The sequence below is a fragment of the Furipterus horrens genome, unplaced genomic scaffold (genome assembly GCF_987537825.1).
Source record: "Furipterus horrens unplaced genomic scaffold, mFurHor1.1.pri manual_scaffold_12, whole genome shotgun sequence".
In the NCBI taxonomy this organism is placed as follows: domain Eukaryota; kingdom Metazoa; phylum Chordata; class Mammalia; order Chiroptera; family Furipteridae; genus Furipterus; species Furipterus horrens.
In genome coordinates this window covers 16,828,778-16,856,740 of record NW_028327182.1, presented here as the reverse complement: position 1 = coordinate 16,856,740, position 27,963 = coordinate 16,828,778, and the positions used below count along the sequence as shown (strand labels likewise).

Below are 27,963 nucleotides of genomic sequence, written 5' to 3'. Positions count from 1 at the left end.
ACTAAAGAAATCAATTTACTTGACTACTTATTGTGTTTTTACATCCTAATAATTAGTCTTTTCTAAGAATTTATGATTCTTATTCCTTTTGGTAGATAACATTCAGTATTATATTGTTACTACCGCTTTTTCTCATTAGATTAGAAATAACCTAACTTCAGATCCTTACCTATTTTAAATAGCATTAAAAAACCTTATTTTAAAACCTATATACATAAACACAATGGGAAAATTTTTGCTAAAGTAAAATGTGTTTTCATGTTGTAAATGCAAGACATTATAGTAAAGATCGAGAATATTATGAATCAATTTAAAAAGTGTAAATACTATAGTTATAATAGAGCAAAGCACAGAAGTGATGCCAAACATTGTGGTACTATTTTTAGAATGTGCCTGTTTTTTCATGTCAGTAATTTCTGGCTTAAGTCTAATCAGCTGATTGACCTTATCATTTTACTTATATTACTTATGTTGGTAATAAGTGATAACTGTTTTCATTTTTTTTAAATAAGTGGTTTCTACTTACTATTGCCGTATATTCCGGAGATCATATTTTAAAAATAGTTTAAAAATTGGGGGGATTATTCATAAAAAATAAATTACTGAAATAGGTCAATATGGGAAAAACGAGAGGAGGAAGGGACAAGAATAAAAGTTAAACATCATCAGTCTTTGAGCAAAGTAATACTGAATTTGCTTATGAGATTAGGGCAGTTGCTGAAACTGATGTGTAGAAAATTAACCTTTTACATGAGCAAAGTATTTGTAGTCAGGCAATCCCAGGGTTCTGCCACTCACTCGTTGTGTAAAACAGGCAAGTCACTTAACTTTCTGAAACTCCAAGTTGCCAGTGTTAACATACATAGAAGTGGTAGGTTAAATGGTTAGTACTATATGTGTTTATTATTATTTATGGTACATCTACTTTTTTGTCTGTGAGATTATGGGCAAGTAAATTAAATTCTTTGAGGATAGCACTGTTGCTTACCTCTTACCTTGCACTCCTATCCAAAATCTTATTTTTAAGGTGCTTGTCTTATGTGTCAGCCTTTAGATAATATTTATCACTCCCTTTTCTTTATAATAAACATAGGACTAAAATAATATATATGGTTGTAGTAATTTCTGTGTTATATTGCTTATAACATAGGACTACAATCGCAGTAGTAGTCTTTAGTGGCCTGTTGTAAATTATTAAATTATGTTTTTGACTATAAAAATTATATCAAGTAGTTCCTTAGAATGGTTATCCTTTTCTAATTCATTTTCTTCAGATACAGAAGTTTACAGTGAGTTTTATCCTGTGCCACCTCCCTACAGCGTTGCTACCTCTCTTCCTACGTACGATGAAGCTGAGAAAGCAAAAGCCGCTGCAATGGCAGCTGCAGCAGCAGAAACAGCTCAAAGAGTAAGAAAATTCCCTTTCCTTTGGGGATATTCAGATTTTAAAAAAGACCTGATTAGCACTTGAGTATAGGCATACCTTGGCTATATCCAAGCCACTGCAATAAAGTGAGTATCGCCTATAAAACGAGTTGTAATCTTTTTGTTGGTGAAGAGGTTTGTCTTTAATTGGGGTTTTTTTTTTTTAAAGCAACACCTGTGAAGCACAGTAAAGCAAAGTACAATGAAAACGATGTGAGCCCGTTTATTCTGTTGTAAATGAATCTCAGCTGGGTGAGCTGAAGCCCATTTCCTGAATCTGTTCTCACAGGAAAATTAAGTGTCCAGACTTGGAGATGCTATTTTTCTACTCTTTTTTTCTATTTCTCATGTATAGGGTTGCATGTATATTATGGAATAATTACACAGGTTTATTAAAATGAGCTGATTTTTAATATTTCTATGAAAAATATTTGAATTGCAAATAATTCACTTTATAAAACTAAGAATATGGCTTGTTCTTGTTTATCGGTTTCATGTTATAACCTTGTAGTGGGTAGAGTTTGTTTTTTTAAACTTGTTTTAAATTGTGTGTAACTTGTCTTTTGACATAAAAACTGGCATTTGATAAATTGTGAGCAACTCTAGGACAAGGAACTTGGGTTTACATTTCTAGCACAGAGCTATTATCTGGGGCGTATTTGGTATTTGATAAATGACAATTAGTTAATGAATGCTTCTTTACATTAGCCAATGTGGGAAATTGAGAAGAAAATACCAGAGGTTTTCTATTACAGCTCTTCATTTTAAAATATTTTGGTGTCTTTTATCAATAGTAGGATTTTTATTTTTATTTTTTATTGTATTTTTTTCCTTTACTCTGTTGTAGGATTCTTAAGTCAGTGTTTAGCATAGTTGAAATTATTGCACAGACACCATTTTTATTTTTAAACATTTTACCTAAGTATGTTTGTTATTTTATTTGTTGAATAAAATTCCATGGAATCAATATACTACAGTTTAGTGGCCAGTTCTCTCTAGTGAACAGTTAGATTATTTTGAAGTATGTATGTGTTTTCTGGTATAACCTTGTAAGGAGTATCTTTGTGCATATGTCTCCTGTCTTTTTAAAAATGATGTCTTATGATAAAATCTCTAGACTGGTGTTTCAAAAGAGGATGAAATATTTATATCCTTGCCATCACATTTACAGTTTTCTTGAGGCCGGAAGGGGTGGGATGGAGTTGGGGGTGGTGGTCAGGGCTCATACTATAGTGTTTATTTCTTGAATTAACTTGGAATTATATAAAATTTTATTAATTGTTGCCACTCATTGCATTCACCATAGGAGAATTGCCTAGGATATATGAATGCAGAGTTTAAGGAATCTTTTTGCCCAAATACGAGCAATATGTTTTTTAAAACATTTTCTTGCAGGAAAGTAACATATGTAGTAAAACTACCATGATTGGATGAAAAGAACATCGTTTTCTGGATTTAACCCCTGTCTTGACTTATGTAAATATGTGATCTTGGGCAGGGCACTTAGCTTCTCTGATCCTCTATATGGACTAACACAAAATTAAAACATCAACACCCAGCTGAGGTTATGTATATATAACATGGAGATAATGTGTATGTATATCAGGTCCAGCCACTTATTTGATCAAAACTGGGAGACCTCTCAGTTTACTCAGTAAATATGAAGTCCTGCAGTGGACTCCCTGACCTCTCATTTCTTCTATTTCTCTCTCATTCACTGAAGTCGAACCACTCTAGCATGCCAGGTGTGATCCTGTCTTAGGACCTTGCAAATAAGGTCCTCATGAGGCACTGGCTTGTTTCTTTGCAGAGTGTTTTGAACAGTGGAAGACTCTGGGAGAACTGTGTGAGGTCCCAAGGTGCCTACTTTGAAGGGTACTGAGGTGTTACTGTCCTATGTACAGTGTTTCCTGTATCTTGTAGCATCTTCAGTAAATGTCTACTTTTCATATTACATGGATGGATACTTGCAGGATTCGGTGTATTTGAAGAGCTGGAATTGCTGGGTCAAAGGGTGTGTACATTTTTCTTTTTGAAACATATTGCCACCATTAATTATGAAAGTTACTGTTTTGCACTTGACACTAATGCAACAATGTCACATCTATCTTTCTTACTATTATTTTAATTAGTTCATTGTTATTCAACTTTGATCTTTTTGTATTTACCTTTGCCCATTAAAAATTAACACTTGCCAGACATACACATTATCTTATTTGACTATACAGCAGATTGAGGATATTACTTTATTTAAATTCTTATTTTTATATTTAAGATAAAGTTGTGATTATTTTAGTGAGCTATTCTTACATCAGATGTTTTACAAATTCAGGAGGAAGAGTGTCCACCAAGAGATGACTTCAGTGATGCAGACCAACTCAGAGTGGGTAATGATGGGATTTTCATGCTGGCGTTTTTCAGTAAGTGATCTTCCCTTTCCAAAAACTAACTGCAAAAACTAACCCCTCCCTCTAAATATGTATTTTATATATATATGTAAATATATATGTTTCTTTTTTGCATATGTTGGCTATGTGTATTATAACAGTGAAGAAAGACAAATATTGTTAGCATGTGTTTGCCTTGTTTAAAATGTTAATTGTTCCTGATACTAGCTAGCTAAGTGTGATCATGTGTTACAATACAAATCCTAGAATTGGTTAAATACATTTCAGATAACTATATATTGTAATCATCATTACAATCAGCTAGATGCTGATTTGCTGATTGTAGGATGATATATAAGCATGTTTAAGCTAAATATGGTTTTGTATGAGAAGTGCTGTATGTTTATTCAATATTGTAGGAGCACGTAGAATGAAACTTTTGAGGCAGAGGCCTTCCATTTGAGTGTCTTTAAGCCAGAAGAGAGGTTGGAAAAGGAAATATTCTGGGCAACTCGAACAATGTGATTTGAGACACATAAGTATGAAAGTTTAAGTCTTATTTGGAGGGAATGATATTTAGAAGCCCAGAAACCTGAGTTACATTTTGTAACATCTTGCAAAGTTCTTAATTTAATATTTGACTTGGAAAGTAGACTTAAGATACTTGAGGGAAGACTGTGTTTAGTCTTTATGTTTTCAGTTTCTTATTGGCACATTGTAAACTCAGTAAATAAGATTGTGAAGCTCAGCAAACTATTTAAATTGCTAAAATATGTTTTGGAAACCTGTATTCATACAAGTAAATTTATTAGTTAATGATATAGCTAATTTCTGCCTTTAACTTAGTTAAATGACCAAATTTTCATACATTCTTTGATAGAATGCTAATTTAATTCATTTTAACATATGATTTATTTTCATAATAAAACCGAGAAGTCGTTTCCTTATTTAAAGTACCACATTCAACTTTAAAAATAGAAAATATACACTTTTTGAATTGAGTTACTTTGGAGTCTGGAAAATCACTGACCTTTTCTTTCATTTTGAAATGGTTACTTGCTTCCTTTTATTTCATTTTCTGAGAAATAGAAGTAGATAACCACTCAGAAGTGGGTGGGTAAATGGGCTGGCTGTTATATTTTTCTCTTCAAATTTACTAAATTATATTCAGGTTGGCGCCAGCTAATGTAATGCAATACTTAAATCTCGTGGTTTTAGTTACGGTGTCTAGTTAAATACATTGTTAGATAGAAATGAACGAACACTTCGGCTACAGGTAACTACTGTTATTCACTGTTAGGCTAGTGAGCCTTATTTTTTCCCTTGGCTTTAGAATAGCATACTTCCCACATATTTTGATTCCAGGAGTCATGTAAGTACTGGTTCCTTAATTAGAAAAAAAAAGAACTTAAATTTATTGTATACTGTGTATAGTACAAATACCTGTTTCTTAGGAATAAAAACATGTTATCTGGCACCATCTAATTATTTGAGCTTAGTTCTTATTTCTCCATTTCTGTAGTTCGCTAAACCCTGTTCTCTTTTTATTTTTTACTTTTTTAGATTTGAAAGCATTTCACTAGTGTTACAGTGTTATAAATGTGTGATAAACTAGATACTTGATTGACTTTGTTTTTGGCCAGTGGTGGCATATTAATTAATGTAAATAAAGTTTATAGTTAATATATTCATGTAAATTATCTTATTCTAAATTTTGTCTGAGTTATGCTTTTACACTTTATATTTTTAGACTATTTCATAGCCTAAAAATATTTCATTAATATTATTAGAGTAAAATTATAAATTATTTTATATCTTTATTTTTTACATATTTTTTTCTGGTGGGCTCTAGGCCAGAGCTTGAGTTTATTTGCTTTATTGAGCAGAGATTTATTTGTGTTCACTACCACCTAGTGGCTGTTCTACGAATTGTGTTTTGCTATATTTTCCATGCTCCTTAGACTGTCTAGCCAGCTATATTATCTAGTAGTTTCCATATAACTTTTATCCAGCTTTTCCAGGACTTAAACTTTATATAACTCCAGTTCAATAATTAACATTTGCAAATTAATAAGTATATACAAACCTGCCTGCCTTGTCTTACAAAGAAGGGTACTCTGAAGGTGAACATGGAGACGTGTAATCGGAGCAACACTAAGCATTCTTTTCCAGCTCTCTGAGTTTACTGCCTTCCTACCTTGCTGCTTGCTTCTCCAAATGTTACCTACGGAATATAGGCTTTGTAAGCTTGTTGCTTCTCTGGGTTTCGTCTTGGCCTTGCTGCATGGGGAATAGGTGCCCTATATATTTTTTAAGCTTCCTTATTTACCCTAGGTTTCCAGGGGAACATGCATGAATGCAGAGTTGGAAGAGAAGTATTGTCTTTCCTAAGCATGTGTAGTGTTCCCCTGCCTCTGCTACATGCTATTCCTTTTCTAGATATTACAGGTGTACACTTATTAAGTTTTCCTTTCTGCCAGCTCTGACATATCATAGAGGGTCCATAGTTGAATCCAGAAATAATTCTGCCCTTAAAGACCTATTCGGCTTTACTTTCAATCTTACAGGCTAAGGGGCATAAAATGTGAATTTATCTATGCTCAAGTGGTCAGCGACCTCACTGTTTTCTTAGAGGTTAAACCAATTAGAGATAGTTAAGTTATATATTTGCCTGTTTGGTCTGTCATAACAAAATATCACAGACCTGGTGACTTACAAATGGAAATCTATTTTCTCCGAGTATTGAAGGCTGGAATTCTAGTTCAAGATCAGGATGCCAGAAAATTTGGTTTCTGGCTCAGTTTTTCTTTCTGGCTCGCAGATGGCTGTGTTCTTGATGTGTCCTCACATGGCCTATTCTTCTCTACATGTATGTGGAGAGAGAGCTCTCTTGTGTCTCTTTCCTCTTCCTGTATGGACACCAAGCCTATCAGATTAGGGCTTTACCTTATAATCTCATTTAATCTTAATTACCTCCCTGAAGCCCCTGTCTAAATGCAATCACGTTGGGAGTTAGGGCTTCCACCTGTACATTTGGAAGGGGCGCAGTCAGTCCATGACAAGTTACGGCACCTGAGCACAGCCTGTAGTCCTCCATACCACTGGCAGAGAGCAAAAAGGAGACATGATGGCTCAGTAAATACTTTTTCTTTCAGACTTTATTCCTCGTGTGGGTGCAATGATGTGTGCAATAGATTTGAAGAAATTAATTGGATGGTACTTGAATATATACTAAGAGGTTAAATATATACTTATGGAATATTTTGCAATTTTGGATGTTCTCCATCAATGCTTCCTATGTTTTAACAACATGGCATGCTTACAAAATGATAACAAGCTTACAGCACACTGAGATGAAGAAGAAGGTGCTCAGGGCTGGTGACAGTCTGTCCTCTGCCCCAGACCTCCCCTGCCTGCCCTGAGGCCTGAGGAGAGAAGTAATTCAACCTGTCACGCATATATGGCATACCAGCTGGGAATCTGCTGCTCGGTGTTGATGTAAATTCTTTATTTTAAAAAGTATAAAGTTATTTTTTTGATTGGCTGTTTTCTGTTTCCCCCGACAGCTAACACAAATATTAGCCAATTAGATACAGAGCAGTTATGTCTAATATAATATTCTGTGATGATGGAAATCTTCTACCTCTCTGCTATCCAATAATAAGACAGCTACAAGCCACATGTAAATCTTGAACATTTGAAATGTGGCTGATGCAACAGGGGAACTAATTTTTCATCTTATTTAGTTTTGGTTAATTTAAATTCAAATAACCACCTTTATAGAGGAGGATGAGTTCCTGGGGCACAAGGAACAAGCAGTGTGGCTAGTGGCATTGAATAGCACAAATATGGAGAAGAGCAAAATACTGATTGAAATCTAGGTTTAAAAAAAGGAAGTTGAAAGTTAAACCTTATTCCCAATAATGTAGCTGAAATTTTTTTCTAGGAGAAGATAGAATCTACTCTGTATGGTGAAGAGATCATTTTGTATGGGCAGTAACAATAGCTAACACTTCAGCAGTTACCGTGTGGGAGGTTCCCTATTGTGCTAAGTTCTTTACTTCATTATCTCACTTAATCCTCTTATCAACCTTGTGAAGTGGGTACTCAGAGATCAGAGGACTCACAGAAGTCAGCAGTGAGTCCAAGGTCACATATCTAGTGAGTATATTGCAACTCAAATATGGGCCTCTTACTTCAAAACTTAATCTATTGCATTGTTTAAACATAGATAATCAAGATAATCAAAAAAGCTGAGACTCTGAAAGCATTAGGAAGGAAGAAATTATTAGAGTAGGGAAATGTTTCAGAGAAATAACTTTCATTTAAACTTATCCTAATATGCTTCCTCTTTATCTTCAAAATTCTAAAAAATCAGAATTCTCTAGGTAATGTACTTTGTGTCAGTTTGAAGTATATAGAGGAGGAGGATGGGCACTGAACAGAACCAAACCTAGGCTCAAATTGATCTTGGGAAGTTTTATTATTATCACTATTATTTTGATAATGCTGACATCTTGGACACAAGTAGGGCACTCTGATTCTCTCTCAAGGACCTACATCAGAATGATTTCAGGACAAGTAATAGAAAATCATTACTCAACTGTTGTAAATAGTTAGGAGATCATCTCACAAGACAAGAAGTTGTGGATGAGCAGTCTAAAGGCACAGAAAGTATCAGTGTTGTGGCTCTGCTTTCCTTTGCTTTTCTTCACTTGCCCCGCTTGGAGGGAGGGTTTATTCTCAGACTGGTAGCAAAAGATTACAGCAGTAGTTCTAGGTATTATATCCAAACATCCAGAGGAAGAAGAGGGGCCATTTCTTCTTTGGTTCTTACACAAACGTAGGTAATAGTATAATAAATTCTTCCATGTAGCCATCATCCAGGTTCAGCAGTGGCCACTTAAGAGCCACTGTTAGTTCCTTAACCTATATTCAATCCTCCCTCCCCTTGCTGTGTTTTTAAGAACCAAGGAATGTTTTTCAGAAGTCCTGTTTTTAAAAAGGAAAGAAATTTCGTCCTCCTGTGATTTTCCCCAGACTACTTGGGACCCATCCTTTGGGGCTAAGTGTGGGATCCAGCCTTCCCTGTAGTCTGAAGAGGTGGGTGGGTTCCTGGGGAGAGGTAAAATAGGTTTTGTTAGAGAGGAGGAAGAGGTGGTGAACAATATCTGTTCCTGGAACTTTCTTTTATAATTTATTTGGCTCATTTTTAATACTAGCTGTTTGGCTGACTAATTGCTTAGGCTAGGCTTCTTGGGTGAGATTACATGAAAGCTATATTATGACCTGGTTTTTAACTGGTTTAAAAAGTGTTCCACCCATTGGTGATAAGCTCTAAAGAATTGATTCCTGTTGATTAAACTGACAAGAAACCAGCTTACCATTTGTTAATGTCTAGGAAATTACTTCTATTTACAAAAAGTAAACTATAGTCTATAAAGAAGGCTTAATTGGTACAGAGATAAAAATGAAAGGGAACTGCTGTTACCATGAGGCAGTGAAGAATTATTAATATCAAGGCTCTGTTAATTTGTTTCTAAAGTATGATGTTTTAAAATAACTATTTCTCTTGCTTTTAGTGGCATTTATTTTCAACTGGCTTGGATTTTGTTTATCCTTCTGTATCACCAATACCATAGCTGGACGGTACGGTGCCATCTGTGGATTTGGCCTGTCACTGATCAAATGGATCCTTATCGTCAGGGTAAGTGTCTTGATAACCACTACCACTTTTATCTTTAAAATTAAAATATATGAAGTTTCCTATGAGTTCATGAATGTTCATTTTATGCATATGAATTCAATTATTTTGAGACTTATTCTTAACTTTTTCTTCTTAACTTCTAGACTTAATTATTATAGTGATCTCTGTGGTGTAAACATTTATAATTGTATTTATAGGAGAGCTTGTTAGTATAGTAGTCTCCCTTGCGGTCAGGCACAGTCTGAAAATATTAATTGGAAAATTTGAGATATTTTCAAAGAGAGAGATGGAAACATTTACCTAAGTTTTATTGTACTATAGTCTTATAATTGTTCTGTTTTGTTATTTTTGTTATGTCTTACTGTGCCTAATTTATGCATTAAACTTCATTATAGCTATGTACGTATAGGAAAAAACATAGTATACATAGAGCTCGGTATATCCACAGTTCCAGGCATATCCCGTCGTGATAAGGGGGCACTACTGTGTATGGAAGGAACTTTGAAAGCGGAAGAACTTGTTTGGATCTCATCTTTTTTGTATCAGTGTTCTAACTTGGTTTTGAAATGCTTCTGAGTATCTTCATAATCTGACAATAGCTGTCTTTCAAGGTTTTTGTGGGGTATGGAAATAATATAATTAAGGTACCTTGCCTAGTTGCAACACACATATATATGTGCTCAGTAAATCACAGCCACCAATATTGTTACATAGTACAGGCTTTTCTAAACTTCTGTTGGTTAGTAGAATTGTCATGGACTGAAATATCTTCTATTCTTTATGTTTTTTTTTTTTTAATAATATAAGAGCTCAACAGTAAAGTATAGGCCTTTGAACTGGCTATCAGAACTCATCTTTTCCCCTTATGTTTTTCTAAGCCTTCTCATTTTCCTGTTGTTCCTGGATATCACCCTCTGTCTACCTCTTATGTACACGATTGCGTAGGAAGACAACAAGGATAAATCCTTTTTTTCCTCCTATCAAGAATTTTTTTATTACTTTTATTAGCATAATCTCCCCCTAGCTCTTTACCTTTGCTTCTTGAAGGCCTATTTTGGGTTTTTATAAAGCTTTTCCTAATTTTCTTAGGATAAGACATAGGAGAATGATCAAAAGTGCCTTTTTATTGTTTTAATAAGTCTTTTTTAAAAGTTACCCACACATTTAAATGCTACAATATACAATTAATAAAATATATACTTTCTATTAATCGTACTTATTTAAACATTGATTTCTAATTGAATGAGTCAGATCCTCTTCAAATTTTCGGTAGAATCACAAACCCAGTATGTCAGCTGCTCTTAAGTGATTCAGACACTTCAGTTATGCACCTACATTGTCAAATTGATTAAAACATTACTCATCACAAAAATATTTTGAACTATGGATTTAATGTTTCTATTTTAAAATTAAATTTATTGGGGTGACATTGGTTAATGAGATCATATAGGTTTCAAATATACATTTCTGTGCTGCATGATCTGTATATTGCATCGTGCACTCACCACCCACAGTCAGATCGTCTTCCATCAGCATATAGTTGGCCCCCCTTACCTTTGACTACTGCCCCACCCCCTTCCTTCTGGTAACCACCATACTATTGTCTATGTCTGTGAATTTCAGTTTTACATCCTGCATATGAGTGAAATCATATGGTTCTTAGCTTTTACTGATTTATTTCGCTTAGCATGATATTCTTAAGGTCCATCCATGTTGTTGCAAATGGCAGCGTCTCATCTTCTCTTATTCCATTGTGTATGTGGACCATATTCTCTTTATCCAGTCCTCTGTCGAAGGACACTTCGGTTGTCTCCATGTCTCAGCCACCATGAATAATGCTACAGTGAATATCAGGGTGCGTATATCTTTGCAAATAAATGTTTTCGAGTTTTTCGGGCAAATACCCAGAAGAAGGATTGCTGGGTCATATGGTAACTTTATTCTTAATTTTTTTTTTTTTTTTTTTTTTTTGAGGAATGCCATACTGTTTTCCACAGTGACTGTACCAGTCTACATTCCCACCAGCAGTGAATGTTGGTTCCTTTCTCTCTCCTACCTCTCCAACACTTGTCTGGTTGATGATAGCCCTTCTAATAGGTGTGAGGTGGTATCTTACTGTAGTTTTGATTTGCATTTTCCTAATAACTAGTGGAGTTGAACATCTTTTCTAATATCTGTTTTCCATTTGTAATCTTGGGAGAGGTCTCTGTTCAGGTCCTCTGCCCATTTTTTAATGGGATTATTTGTTTGGTGTTGAGTTGCATGAATTCCTTATATTTTTTGGATATTAACCCCTTTTTGGAGTTGTTGTTTACAGATATCATCTCCCATTTGGTTGGCTGCCTTTTTGTTTTGTTTTCGGTTTCTTTTGCTGTGCAAAGCTTTTTAATTTGATAAATAGCCTCCTTCATTTAGTTTTGCCTTTATTTCTCTTGCCTTTGGGGTCAAATTAATAAGATTTGACCAAGGTCCATAAGTTTAGTACCTATGTGTTCTCCTATGTGATATATTGTTTCAGATCTTATATTTAGGCCTTTGATCTATTTTGGATTAATTATTGTACATGGGGGCAAACTGTGATCTAGTTTCATTTTTTTGCATGTGACTTTCCGATTTTCCCAGCACTATTTATTGAAGAGGCTTTCTTTTAGTCATTGTGTGTTTTTGGTTCCTTTGTCAAAAATTATTTGCCCATATACATGTGGTTTTATTTCTGGGCTCACTTCTGTTCCATTGATCTCTGTGTCTGTTTTTCTGCCAGTACCATGCTGTTTTGAGTATCATAGCTCTGTAGTATAATTTGAGTCAGGTAGTGTGATACCTCTGACTTCGTTCTTTTTTCTTTGGATTGCTTTAGCTATTCGAGGTCTTTTGTGGTTTCACAAAAATCTGATTTCTTTTTAAATTTCTTTGAAAAGTGATATTAGGATTTTGATGAGGATCTTGTATTTAATCTGTATATTGCTTTGGATAATATGGTCATGTTGATTCTTCCAATCTATGAACATGAGATAGCTTTCCATTTCATTGTGTCTTTTTCAATCTCTTTAAATAATGCTTTGTAGCTTTCATTACACAGGTCCTTCACATCCTTTGTTAAGTTTATTCCTAGTAGGTATTTTATTCTTTTGGTTGCAATTGCAAAAGGAATTGTTTTACAATAATTTCTTTTTTTGAAGTGTCATTGTTAGTATATAGGAAAGCAGTGGATAATGTGTTTCTTCATTGTTTTAAAACTTATCACTTCTCAGGGTTTCAGTAATCTTATCACAGTTTTTGGTTATTAATCAATTGACCCTTGGTTGGGACCTGTGGATTGGTTTCTTCTAGGATGATTAAAATTTGAGCCATTGTAAAAATTGCCTTCTGGCAGAATTTTGTTCTGATTTTATTTTTAAAAATGTGAACTGGGTTCCCACCATGAGCCTAAATCTGTTAGGTGTTATGGAACATACAAAGATAAAGAGAGAATACCTGTCCTTGCAGAAGTTATCATGAAAATAACCTCAAAAGAGTTGAAGCCAAGTCCAATCTTGGTGATATTAGTAATAAAGTTAGTTACTGTTATTCAAATGGTATTTCTCATCTAAGTTATAGAACCCAGAAAATAATTTGAGGACTGTTTTTTCAATTCTCCTAAGGTTGTAAATTTCTAATGTCATTCTAGATTCATACAAAAGAAATTAGTCCATTATATTTAATATATGCCATTAGGGCATAGATCCTAATTCTCTCATAGAACCCTAGGTTAGATGATCTAGTAATCAACTGCAGTTAATGTGATAAGATGGGAACTTCAACTTAAAGACTGGAGTTTCTCAGAGTTTTGAAAGGATGTATTAGCATCAAGTTTGATCACCAGGACTATTTAGTTTCCCTTTAAAATATCTTTGCTGCGTTAAGGTTAATATTATACCTCTAGTACTCAATATATATTGAGAACTAAACTAAACATCAGAATAGCAAACAAGCAAACAAGCCCCCAAAATGAGGATAGTGTAAGAAGCCTCTGGGACAACCTCAAGCATATCAATATTCTCATCGTGGGTGGGTGCCATAAGGAGAAAAGAATGAGCAAGAAATTGAAAACCTGTGTTTTCAAGTGAGAAATGATCTAAGAAAAAAATCTTTAAAAATCTTTTGTATTACTTTGTAAAGTATATGCTTGTCTACCCACTATGCCATACACCTGAAATTAATACAAAATAATATTGAATGTAAACTGCAATTGAAAAATAAAAATTCAAAAATCTCTTATATGAAATAATAATAGCTGCCATTTATTGATGAAACTAAAAATAAAGAGTCTTAATAGCTTGCTTAATGTCCTACAGTTCGTGTGTGGGTTTGAATCCAGCTTGTTCTCTCTCTTTTATAATTACAGTTGACATACAATAATACATTAATTTCAGGTGTACACCACAGTGATTAGCCATTGTATAAACTTAATGTGTTTATTCTATGAACTATCATACCTATCTGACATCATAATGGTTATTAGAATATTACTGACTATATTTCCCATGCTGTACTTTACATCTCCATGACTATTTTTAACTACCAATTTGTACTTCTTAATCCCTCATCTTTTTCACCCATCCCCCCCCACACCCCTTTCATTTAACAACTGTCAAAATGTTCTCTGTATGTATGAGACTCTTCTGCTTGTTTGTTTTTTAGATTCAATTGTTGATAATTGTTTTATTGCCATTTTATTCACTTTTTAATTTTTCTTAAAGAAAACCTTTAACATTTCGTGTAATACTGGTTTGATGGTGATGAATTCCTTTTGCTTTTTCTTGTCTGGGAAGCTTTTTATATGTCCTTCAATTCTAAATCATAGATTTCTTGGGTAGAGTAATCTTGGTTGTAGGTTCTTGCTTTTCATCACTTTGAATATTTCTTGCCAATCTCTTCTGGCCTGCAAATTTCTTTTGAGAAATCATTTGACAGTCTTATGGGAGTTCCCCTGTTAGGTAACTGATTGCTTTTAAGATTCTTTCTTTGCCTTTAACCGTTTGCATTTTAATTAAGATGTGTCTTGGTGTGGACGTCTTTTGGGTTGATCTTGTTTGGAACTCTCTGTACTTCCTGGACTTGTATGTCTATTTCCTTCACTATAGGGAACCCGTCCGCATGGCAGTGGCGAATGTAGCTCAGCCCCGGTTCAGAAAACCGACAGGCATGAGGTGGCACACAAGAGCCAGGCACACAGGAGCCAGGCCCGCAAATCGGCTTTTCTGTGGGAATCAGGCCTGCTTTGTAGCTGTACTGCTTAAAACTTGCTTTTGCTAAAAAACTTCCTTACCTTGAGCTGAAAAACCATAGATGTTTAATATATAACTTCAAAGTAACTTCTCAAGGTCTACTCTGAACTGTTTTAAGGACAGGATGTGGCCAGATCTCCCATCCTTATTGTTTCCTTGCATGCGCAACATTCTTTTCTTTATTATCTATAAACAACAACTATCTAAAGCAACCTTAGAAAGAGATTGGCAACTTTGTTTGATGTGATCTGCCCAGAAGGAATAAAAGCATGTCCAGGCAAGGGTTGTGGCGCTCTCACTGATTTAGTGGCCGTTCTGTCCCTTTTCTCCACCGGGTTAGTGCGGTCTGTGTGATTTTGTTCGTTGCATCCACAATGCCACGGACACTGCTGGTCGGAGTCCGCGACACTTCACCATGTTAGGCAAGTTTTCTGCCATTATTTTGTACATAGGTTTTCAATTTGTTGTTCAGTCTCTTCTCCTTAGGGCACCCCAATGATGCAAATGTTGGTGTGCTTGAGGTTGTCTCAGAGACTCCTTACACTCTCCTCATTTGGGGGTTTTTTGCTTTTGTTTATTTGTTTGTTTGCTGTTCTGGTTGTGTGCTTTGCTTCCATATAGTCCCAATTACTCTTGATTCTCAGCTTTATCTACTCTACTGTTGATTCCCTGTAAATTATTCTCCATTTCAGTTAGTGTGTCTTTCATTTTTGACCGATTCTGTTATGGTTTCCATGTCCTTTTTTATGTTGATGAAATTCTAAGTTCATCTACTCTTTGCATGAGTTGATTGGGCATCTTTCTATCCACAGTTTTGAACTCTACATTTACTAGATTGCTTGTCTTCATTTTGTTTTGTTCTGCTCTTTTATTTGGAACGTATTTCCTTGTCTCTTCATCTTGGCAGCCTCCCTGTGTTTGTTTCAGTGTATTAGGTAGAGTTGCTGCATCTCCCAGGCGTGACAGAGTAGTCTAATGTAGTAGGTGGGTGTCCTGTAGGGTCCAGTGGCACAGACACCCTGTTCACCCAAGCTGTGCACGCAGATGTCCCTCCCCACCCCAGTGTGGGCTGTCTGTACCTTCCTGTTGTAGTTGAGCCTTCATTGTTGTTTTTGTCACTTCAGTGGGAGAGGTTTACCCCCACGTCAATCAGCTGCGACAACTGGCTGTGACCGCCATGGAGGATCAGCCGTGCTGGGGCCCACCCCACAGAATAGGACTTGACTTCACTGGGATTCTGGTGCCCGCTGAATCTGCCCCTAGAATGTGTTGCTTGTTGAGGTGTTTTGGGTGATGCTTCAGCGTGGTCTGAACCTGTCCACCGGGTGCACTGGCTATGGGGCCTCCTGGGAGGTGCATGCCAAGATCGGCCACTGCCTGTGTTCTGCCCAGGGCCGCCCAGCATGAGTTACTAGGTGATGTGCAGATGGCTGCTATTTGTGCGAGCTATGAATCAAGGGCTGCTGCTGCAAGTGCCAGGCCTGTGGACACCGAGCGAGAGGTATGGGGCGTACCGAGGCCAGATGCTGCTTGTCTGAAGGATTTGGGGAAAGTCTGAAGCATGAGCCAAGGCCAGGGCATTTATATGGAAAAGCCGCTGGAAGCAGCTTGGGTGAGTCTGCAAGTTGGATGGGGCAGGATCTCAGGAAATAGCCAGGACAAAGCGAAGAGTGTAAGCCAGGCCGATGAAGACTTAGACATGGCACCACTGTGCTGGCTCCATGGGGGAAAGGCTCAAAAAAGGAGCAATGGCCTCTGCCAGCACTTCTGCCTGGGAGAAAACTGACCCTCCAGCTCTCATCTTGATGCCAGACAGGTCCATTTTTTCCGTGTCTGTCCCTGGTGGCTTTTGAGCTGGTGCCCCAGTGCTGGAGCTCCGGGAGAGTGAGTCTAAGTAAGTCTGTGTGTGGGCCCCTTAAGAGGAACTGCCCGGGCTATAGCAGCCCTTCCTCTCCTGCAGCCTCCATCCCCACTGGTTTTTACAGCCAGAAGTTATGGGGACTTCTCTTCCTGGGGGCCCTGGGATCCCTTGCTCCTGAGGGGGTACTTATGCAGCTGAGATATCCCTTCTGATATCTCAGGAGGTGTGAGTCCAGCCTGTTCTTTTTCTGACACTTCTGCCAGTCTCAGTGTAGGATTCTGCTTGATTTCAGGTGGTTCTGAATGATGGCTGTTCTCTCTTTTAAGTTGTAATTTTGATGTGGTTGTGGGAGGATGCAAGTACTGCGTTTTCTAGCTTGTTCTCAATTCAGTGCCTGTTCTCCTAATTCTGTACTGACTCTGTACTTTGACTTTTATTATAATGCTCCGAGCAATAAATATTCCTCAGGAGGTCAGTGCTGAGAGACAGCTTTTCTCCTGAAAGCCTGGTCATTTCCTTTATTAGACAATAAGTAATTTATAAATTGTACTGCTGCTTGCTTTTTTGTTTCTGAGGTCCCATGAACCTCAGATTTAGTGTGAATATCTTTAGCCCAACATTCTGATATTATTTTTGCCTAAGGCTGTGATGTTTTTATTGTTTCTTTTAAAATGCATAAGTGTTTTACTAAAAACAAGTCTATTTTGAAAATCCACAGGATGTAAACAATAAAATACTGGTATTATATTAATAAAATAAAATTAGATAAATTCTTGCTGGTTAATTTATTTTTCCAAACTTTAATTTCTGCTGCCTGTGTTTGGCCTGTGAACGTGATTGATTCACTTATTTCTTTCTTTTTTTTTTTTTTAAACAACTTGACTCAGACCTGTGATTTTTAATATTTTAAGATATTTTTGATAACTCAATAATGAGTCCAGAAGCTTATTTATCTTTTTTACATAATGAGTCTTTTTTACTTCAAGGCAAAGGTAATTATATTCTTTCCTTGCAAGTAAATAAACAATAGCTTTAGGTAAATACAGTGGGTGAAGAATGAAGAACCAAAGCAATACATGTATTGCTTTGTGTTATAGTCTATAAAACCTACTGAAGCCCTTTTATTTCTAATTATTAATCTCTGTATTAAAGGTAGTAAAGTTCAATTCAACTTTACAAGCTATACTTCCCCAATTTTCTACTTCTCCCTTTATTGTACATATTTTAAAGGTGCTGGCGTTTGCGCGAACTGCATCTTTAATGATACTAGGAACTTCTAAAACTTTGAAATTTCTAAAACTGAGAATTTATATCATGGTTCATTTATAAATTATAAATACCTCCCGTTGAAATACTTAAAAGGCTTTATAAAGCAGGTTTAGATAATCTTTCTTAGATATCTTTCCTCAGTAGTATCATTATTTACAATTTGTAGGCATTTTTGTTACAACAAAGCTGTAGGATTTTTAGGCTTTTATGGAAATTACCAATGAATAGTTGGAGATAATTACATATAAAGTTGGAAATGGATACTTTTAATTAATTTCAGATTTGAGGACAAATCTGCATTGAACAAAATCATTTTTAGTTAAATCAGATTCAGTTTGGAGGCCAGTGGAAACAGAGTAGATGAAACAAGCTAATTTTTAGTGGTTTTAGAGTAGATTTTATAGTGAACACTTAAAAAAACTGTTATTTGAAGCATTGTTCAGATACTAAAGGATAATCGGGAAGGATTTTCTGAAGTAGCTCTAAAGAAAATTAGGATTAGAAGAAACCTTTAAAATAATAAATCTTGATGACTATAGAGTCTAATCAAGTAAAAGTACCTGTGACCAATATTATGCAACTCTGCCTTCCATCTGTTTGTTCATATTATCATTTCACAGAGAATGTAAATCTGCCCACCATGGCCACTGATGAGAACTGTGGAAATGCCACGTCAAGGCTCAGTTAGCTGCTCTTAGCTCACTGTTGGGAACTGAGTGCTGGAGCATCAGTTTGAAAATAAAAAAGACTCGTAATGAGTTGGGGTCTTTATGTGCCTGGTATTCTTGGCAGTGATTAACAGTAGAGGGTGTACGGAAGGTCAAAAGCTCTTCTTTTTAGGGGTCAGAACATATCCATCTGATAAGATTAAACTAATGTGGCTTTTGGTGTTATATCTCAAGTAGCAGGTTGCTGTAGTGTATTTGGGGTGGTAGTGATGGTTTTGAGAGATTGTGAAAAAAGAACTGACATGAGAACTCTGTAATGAGAAAATGTTGGATTTACGTATATAGCATTTACCCTTTTTCTTACAAGCAGATGGAAACTGAATTTTGTTTCCAAAGTATTTTACATGTTAGTTATGCATAAAAGGTTTTTCTCTTGGTTTTATATGTATGTCATGAAGTAATTTTTCTTCTCTTTTTCTTTTTGTGCTATTTTTAAGTGCTAAAGATTATTTGAAGTAAGTTATTCTGAAACATGCTAATCTACAATTTTCAGATTTAAGTAAACATGCGATTAATATATTTATGTTCATTCCATAGTTTTCTGATTATTTTACTGGATATTTCAATGGACAATATTGGCTTTGGTGGATATTTCTTGTACTTGGTAAGTTTATTTTTAATGCATTTTCACTTCGATTAATTTGCATTTAGTTTAACTTTGGTGTTTCCTAAAATTATAAGATGTAAATAAATTGTGTTACAACTTATGTGGAAATAAATATTCTATTGTAAAAATCTCATATCCGAACACTTTGTATCATTATCTCTGCTATTCAAATAATTTTACGTAAGTCCTCCAGATTTCTTAGATTGAAAATCCAGAGCCATTTATATTAAACAATCACTGGTTTAATAAGAATTAAATACTACAAAACCTGAAAATCCTAATATGATTTAAAAATAATTGCCTTTAGTATTTATCTTGAAAATATACATACATGATTTCTTTTAATGTCTTTAGAAAATGTTGGGAATAGGATAGTCTGATATTCTGTCCATCCTGTTACTTTTGGATCACTGAAACGTTCCTCGTACCTTTGAAATGTGCCCTGCATTAATCATTAATCTGCTAGGCATAAGGAAAGGTTTCGTGCCTAATGATCATACCGTACTTCTGTTGCTGTCTTCTTAACAGGGCATGTCTTTTTATTAATATTGATGAATTTTGGATACCCAGTTTTTGTTCCCTTGTGTTTTTTACTTTAGATGTATTATAACTAAGTTAATCTTAAAATCACATTATACCTTTAACCCACATTTCAAATTGATTTACCTGCATGAAGTATATACATTTTGATTCTACTTAGGTTTAAAAGCCCACATTCTCAAATAGAATAATTGTACTAGAAAAGAATAACATTTCAGTAGGTGGCAGTCTTCTCCTGAGTTTTTATTTAGTCCTGCTATTGGATCTTTAGGATCTTTTTAGACACAAATTTGTAGTGGTCAGTTAGGGTCACCAGTTAAGGTCAATAAAGATTCTGGATTCTTTAATAATTATAATGAAGTTATTCGAGAGTTGTGATTCTGTTAGGGAGTAAGATTAATACAGGGGTCAGCCAGGTTTCATATTGTTAGTTGTATTCTGACTGCCTGAATTGTGTTTTTTAATTGAGTTTCTTAAAAGTGAAAAAATGTATAAAGTTTATTAAGTAGTTAAGCATTTTAATTGATATTTGCTTACATACATTATTAAGAGATTGAGGAATCTTTAGAAGGCAGCTGTGAGGCAGAGTGGAACTCAGAGGACAACCCCAGTTTCACATCAGAGCCATCAGCTAGAGTTTAGGGGAATGTGAAGATTTAGTCCATGATAAAAATGTTACTCTTACATATACTCAAGATGATGAGCACATCATAGAATTCAGAAATAATAGCTGCTGCGTGATTGGTTTCTAGATATGAACTGGCTTATTTTAGAAAATTCCATGAGCAGAACAAAAATATGTCTTAGAAACAGTGGCTTCATAGACACAAGAAGGGGCTTCACGAATAATTTTGGCTTATATGAGTCAATAATACTTTTTTACATTTGGGTCACAATGTCCATTATCTTTGAACAGCACCTGGAAGGATATGGGGTGAAATTCAGAGTGAGAGGCACCAGCGGAAGGAGATGCGATGGGGTTTAGCTGAAATGTATACTGCTTATTTAAGTCCTTGCTTGTACCGCTCTTCTGTCTGTCCTCTTTTTAGTGCTTTGATTACTTGGATTGGGCTACAAATTTAGTTTGAGACTTTGCATTTTAAACTGACAAACGCTTCCTCCTTGTGAGGAAAGTTGCATGCATACATATCTTCTAGTTTTGTTTTTGTCCCTGCAGTTACCTGGTTGAAAATTTACAGGAGTTAATGTATGTTTTCCTTAGAATTGTTTGCTTAAGTATATCAAAGACTTAAGTCTACTAATAATGTTACCGCTTTTTATACTTAGCTAATAATTATTAAAGATACCTGTGATGTAAGTGGCTGTTATTTAAAAATATTGTTTTACCGAGGAGAATACTTAGATATGAGATATATCCCAAATCTTTTAAGAAATTACTAGAATGGCTGCTTCCCAAGTCTTCTTTCCTGATTCTTCTTAATTCTTGTTATAAATTATAACTAATAATAACTAATAATTAAAATTATTTACAGAATGCACACATCTTCAAATATAGATTTTACCGATAAGCACTTGATATTGCTAGACAGGTTTATTCGTTTTATCCCACAGTTGTTAGCATTAACATGCATATATTCTCTCTTGAACATTATCTTATAACAGTGGGCATGTTTCCTTAGTAGCTATATTAATTGCAAATTTAGTAAAATGGGATTTCTAGGAGTTGAATCAGTTTAAGGGCATCAGGTAGTTTTGCGAGTTAAAGAAATCATTTAGTAAATTATATTTTTTTCTAATTCTGGGTTTTCATGGCTGGATTTGCTTTAGTTTTTACTTTAGCTATATCTAGGATTAATAAAATGAAATAATTTTTAGGTAACAGTAAAATTTTACCATATTTCCCATGATGAAGCTATCATTGTACTGTACAATATACTATGGAATGAATGAAATTCTACAGATAAATTTCTTAAGCCAAGAGAATCGTGTTTATTATTGTCTATTTTAAATATATTATGCCCCTTACTGTATAAAACAAAATATAGCTGTATTATTTCAACCTTCACAGGCCTGCTCCTTTTCTTCAGAGGATTTGTTAATTATCTAAAAGTCAGAAACATGTCTGAAAGTATGGCAGCTGCTCATAGAACAAGATATTTCTTCTTATTGTAGAGGTAAGACATAGTAATATATTAACTTTTTATTCCTTTTATTTATTCAAATTCCCCAGATGCATATTAAATGATTAATGTGTATTAACATTATTTACTCAAATGTAGCATGTTTAACATTTTATACTGTGAACAGTCAGCTTACTGAAATGTAATAAGTTATGAATTGTTGAAGATAACTGAGATTTGTAAAATTGAATTTCATAAATTTTAATTTTTTAAATATATAATGAGTAAACTGAAACTTTGACCACATGATATATATGAAGTAAGCACAAGAACAAAATTTGAAAGCTTTAAAAACAAAATATGAGGAAGCATGTGCACAGAAGGGATGGGCATTTTGCATAAAACGATGTGAAATCCATATAGACATCTGGTTAAAAGGACAAAAAACAAATCTGTGATTGAAAAGCAATTTGCCATGCACTGATCTTGACAAACTGGATCAAGGAATGAAAGTTGTATGAAAAAAAATAGGAACTCTGTTATTGTTTTTTTAATGTGTGACGTTTGTATCAACGATGAAGGCTACACCTGGAATGAAGGGAAATATAAAGAAATGAGCAGAGGTTGTCTTTCTAGTTATCCAATGAATTTCTGGAGACTGTGTATATAGTAATATCATTTATTTATTGTGCAGCTAGTAGTATCTTCACATAAAGAGACCTCACATCTCTACTCTCTATCCTAGCTGTTAAAGCAAGTACCATACACTTCATATCTGTAAGTGATTTGAACTTTTAAAGTATTTGAACAGCATAATCAGAATATCTGCCAAAATACTTCTGTATATATCTATGAGTACAAAGTGTTTCAAGGTTGCTTATACTAAGTATATTCTTTTAAAAAATTGTGCAGTTTGTGATTTGGTTTCTTAAATTTTATTTTAACTTATATGAGTTATGTAAGCTAACATAATTTACTTATTTCCTAGATGGTCTTTTATATTCTGATATATACTATTCTCTCATTTTTATCACAATAACATTGTATATTTGCTATAATATTGCTATAACATGGGTTTTTATTGTATAATCATTTAGACAAATGGCAACAATATATTTTAAGACTAATTCTTTCTTTGTCTCTAGACTACATCAACCAGACATTCCTTTCTTACACCAATGTGAAATTTCCAGATCATCTTGTAAATCTACAACTTTAATAGGATGGAAGACTACTAATAACAGAAGACGAATTAGTTAAGAAAAGATAGAGCTTCAAAATTGAATGGCAGAATGGTTTATGCTTAAAAGCCATTTCTGTTCATTCTCTTAAATATTTATATTTCATTTGTTTTGTGCGTTTGCGTATGTGTCCCTTTGAAAGATTTGCATATACTTGAAAGACACCACAAAGTTGTATCAGTAAAGTCCCCTCGCATTTGGTTAATCAGTGTTTGATATAATTGAAAGAGTTGAGTGATAAACAGTCTTCTAGCATGTAAATGCCATTGACTTCTGACCTGACGTTTAGTGTAATAAAATTGAAATCATTAACCATGTCAAATGCTTTAGTTTCTGGCTCTTAGATTTATCTAGTAACTACACATGAAACATCCTTTGCTATAAAATTTTTTAAAACCTGCAGTGCTGACTATTAGAAAAGCTTTGTCAGATTTCTTAACATGATTTTACATCATTATTTAGCAAAACTCTTTCCGTAAATAACCATGCATAAATTACTTTCTGCATTGTTTTCTTAGAAATTGTGTCTAGATATCTTTTCATTATTTTTAAAATGAGTGAACTTAATATATAGAGAACATTTGGGAATTAAAAGATAGTTTGTTTTAGGACAGATTTTAAGAAAATATGGGTATTTCACATATCCTTGACAGGAAAAAATTTTTGAGAGACATGACAGTTTTAAGGGTTCTCAGATGAGAAGCTTGGGTTTTAGCATTGCCCATCTTAGAGATTCTTACAGGAAACGATTGTATTAGACTATTATATTTATTTCATTTAACACATTTTTGAAAATTAATGTTTGAATAAGATATTCTCATTTGCATTTGTCTTTTAAAAAGCCAATAAAAGTATCTTTTCAGTATCATTGTAATAAATTTTAGATGTTTAGTTTGTTAAATTTAGCAAATAAAACCTGTACTATTAATAACTCTAGCTTTGTGATTGTAGGATTAACTTGTAAAAATCATATCCTGATAATGCAAATATGTTTTAAATTTATGGAAATGCGTCTGTGGAGTGTAGGGCTGTGGGGTGTGTTTGTGTGTGCAAGAATGTATGTGTCACCATTATTACAACTGGAATCTACATTCATAAGCTACTACATTTGCAAATCATTATATGTCTCATTTATTTTTCTTTTCAGTTATATCTTTGCTTTTGAGTGCCAACATTATAAACGATCAGAATTATGTCATCTTTTAAACTTAAATATCATTTAATACAGCTAAATAAAACATATAAAATTGATTGTTTATTATTAGACACTGACTACTACTAAAAGATATACCTAAACATATTCAGGGACATTTTTCCATTTCTGGAAAAAAGTTTATTGTGCTTTATAACTTCTTTTGTATTTATCTGTATTTTCTGATTTATTTCATTGTCTTTGATAATAAAACATACATTTTTGTTTTTGCTAATTGTGCCTCCTATTTTTTGTTTGCTCTCATTCAGTCTCCTCTCCAGCATAGAATTTTATTGTTGATTTAGGTACCTGTGTTACACTCCTTGACATAGAACATTGGCATAGAGTAAAGAAAACAATAAATACTTAATTTAGTTGCCTGATCTGGAAATTAATTAAAATTAGAATGTACTTATAAGAAATGTAAACTCACACTAGATCCCTTCTTTATCTCATATTAATTTTCTGTAGACCTGTACTGTTCTTTTAATAATTTTTAACTGAATTAAGCTATGATGCATGCTAATTTTAAATTATTAGATCATATATTAAATATCTATTTATTAAAATTGCATTTTAATTTTTGTGTTATTTATTCTTGGTTTCTGAATATGGGTATGTCACTTTTGATCCAACATCAAAATTTCACTTTTTGTTTTGATTTTTGTTCCTCAAATCTATAAGATTCAAGTGTGTATGTATTGTATGTTATCTAATTCTCTATAATTGGTACAATTCAGTGGCAGCCTTAAATCTCATCATCCAAGCAGGGGAATTGGAATATTATTTTTTAAAACTTAACACCCTCTTTTAGATTTATCAAATCCTGCATGTTTCCCTTCTATTTCCTGTGAGCTTGGATAGAACAGCTGCTAGTGTGTTTTGGGGACACATCCACCTTTGCACTCTGCCTTAAAGATTGAAAATCAAAACTCTTGTTAGGGTATCTAAATTTTTGAGTGAATGTGAATTTGGGCTTGAAAGTTAATGAAAAACAGTTTATTAAATTATTTCTATTATATTTGAATAAGCTAGCTATGGCCAGATAGTCCATTTTTATTTGTTTATATAAGCTGATACTAAGATAAAAATATATTTTCTGTGTTAAGGATAGATTTTAGAAATTTAAAAGGACCTCTATTATCCCCAGTAAAAATGAAAATTCTTGTTTACTAGAAAAAAATATTAATCTATCCCTTTTTCTGAGTCTATAAGATATATCCCATGCCTTTGACATTGTTTATGATTTTCACTGTTAAAACAGTAATTACTAATATTTTCAGTAAAATCTCTCCAAACAGTAAAAGTGGAGTCCAGAAAATTCAATTGCAGAAAAATTCAAGGTTCCTTAATTTTTTTTAAGTAGTCTGTACTGTCCCCAAAAGCACAAAAGTAATGATAGTGCATCTGGTGCCATATTTAACTAGATCGACAGAATATCCTGAGCTTGCTGAGAACAGTCTTAGTTATTTCATTTGCTCAGCTTAATAGGCATCTTCTCACTCTCAAATTGTCCTAATTTGGAGGATTAACTATATGATTATATATATATATATATATAAAAATAAACTGTACACTGGACTGACAAGTGACTACCTAAACCCTCTGCCCTTTGAGAAAAGGAACTGGAGTATTACAGCAGGAGCCAGTTTTCGTCACAGCCTTTCCTAGCTAAATCATTGGTTTGGTTTGTAGGATGTGTGTAGTATTTTTTTTTAAATAGAAATTGTATTTGAATGATTCTAGCTTATGATAAATAGTAAGAATGAGCTTTATTTTTAAACTGCTGTTACATGTTATTTCAGTTGCTTATTATTTCTTCAAATAGTCATATGAAATATTAGTGTATCATTTTTTAATACCTCATCTTGATAAAGTTCAACATTTAGATGATATTGTGCCATTCATTATTATAGGAATGTCCTTGCCCATATATAAGATATGCTGATGTGTTTTACTTATTAATAAAGTTCTATAGATGTGGAAATGTGAACCTGTCGATGCATCCTTTTGAAAATCAGTTTGATTCACAATATATTACAACCACCGTGGCCTCACTTAACTTTATATGGCAAACCACCCAAGATTTGCGATGAAAAAGGTAGCATGAAATGAGGTTGGAGTGTGCAACATTAACTTATTCACTGTAATTTATATGTTAGAAGATAGATTGAAGTTAAATTTTAATCTATACAAGAAATCCAGCTTTAAGAAAATAGTTTATGTTCATTTCAGCTTTTCAAAAGATCAGTGGTTACTGTAGGTAACACCTGCTTTGGGGGACTTGTAATCTAATTTGGGACATGACACCTGAAGTGTAGAAATTTTCCTCAAGTTGTTTTGTGTTTTTGTTTTTTTTTTAAAGAAATCAAAAAGCTTCTTTTATACTTCATAAGAGTTAAAACAGTAATGTTTATCTTGAATGCAGCATGTTTGCTTGTTTTAACTTTTCTTTCTCGATATTTCCAGGTTAGCTTTTGTTCAAAAACCATTTAAAAAGTCCATTAGCTAAATAGGGAAGAGGTTATAGTAAACTGATATCACACACTCCTGTTTCACAGCATCTGTTGTTTCCCTCTCTCAGGCTTGTTAAAAAATACCACCTTCCTACTTCCCCACACCCCGTGTGTGTGTGTGTTTAATTAAATCAATGGTTTACATTCAGTGACATAAGAAGGGGCTATCATTAAAACATACTGGAGTTTTTTTTTCTTTTAGCTTTAACCAGAAGCATAGCAAGATCAGCAAGTAAAACAAAAGTTTGCCCAAAGCTCAGAAGAAATTTGAAGGGTAGCCTCTGTGTCCTAAATAGGAAAAGTTGTAAGTAACTTTGTTGGAAAGTATGAACTCTTCAGAGGTGTAAGAATAGTACATGTGTGTAAAGAACTGGTGTGTAAATATATTCCTTTTGCATCAAACTTAAGTTTCTCAACCATTTAAATTTCTGCATAATGATTGGGTTTGGCTTTGTAATCTATGGTACTTGGGCTCTAAAATTTTGATGCCCATCTTATTCATTCAGAGGTAAGACCTGAAGACTCCTCATTGCTAGCCAGCACTGGTGACCACTCATTCTAATATAATCGGTGGTGATGACGTAAGTGTGAAGTATCACTTCCTCAATCCAGATTTTTAAAATGATGAGCAGACTATGGAAAGCATATGTAGGTAGGGTCAGTTCGTTGAGTTAGGAACTTTTAAAAGATTTCTGAGTCTCATATCTCCTTAATTCTATGGGATTTCCTGGGATGAATCTTTGATTGAATGACTCTTGGAAATCTCCAGAGCTGTGACTGTCATTCAATATGGTGTGTCATAATCAATTGGAGTTCAGGGGAAAATTAACATTCCAGCTCCAATTTCCAGTGTTTCAATGCAATGCATCTTACATCTGCCCCATGGCAGCACATTTGCTTCTCATAGTCTGAGGTTCCTGATAGGTTTGGGGGGTCGGCAGAGGTAGAGAAGGCCAGCAGCCAAATGCTGAACAAGACGGTTTATTGAGTATGTGACAGGGCGGGCTGGGGTCTTAAGAGTCAGACGCCAGCAGCCAGGGGTAGGGCAGGGTGAGTGAGTTTTAAGGAGTTCTGAGGCTTGGAATGCAGAAACAGCACAGGATAGGCCAAGTTGCCAGGGGTTTCCCAATATGGCCAGTGGG

General features: G+C 34.3%; 1 protein-coding gene across 1 annotated transcript in view; it reads left to right on the top strand.

The window, feature by feature from the left end:
- Positions 1–24,540, top strand: part of NDFIP2 (Nedd4 family interacting protein 2) — a 49,754-nt gene extending 25,214 nt beyond the window's left edge. The window contains exons 3-8 of the mRNA XM_090258511.1: positions 1,275–1,408; positions 3,758–3,845; positions 9,395–9,519; positions 19,182–19,248; positions 21,821–21,926; positions 23,018–24,540. Coding sequence (XP_090114637.1) covers positions 1,275–1,408; positions 3,758–3,845; positions 9,395–9,519; positions 19,182–19,248; positions 21,821–21,924 — 518 coding nt within the window. The 3' untranslated portion in view covers positions 21,925–21,926; positions 23,018–24,540. The remainder of the gene's footprint in view (positions 1–1,274; positions 1,409–3,757; positions 3,846–9,394; positions 9,520–19,181; positions 19,249–21,820; positions 21,927–23,017) is intronic.
- Positions 24,541–27,963: the final 3,423 nt, after the last annotated feature.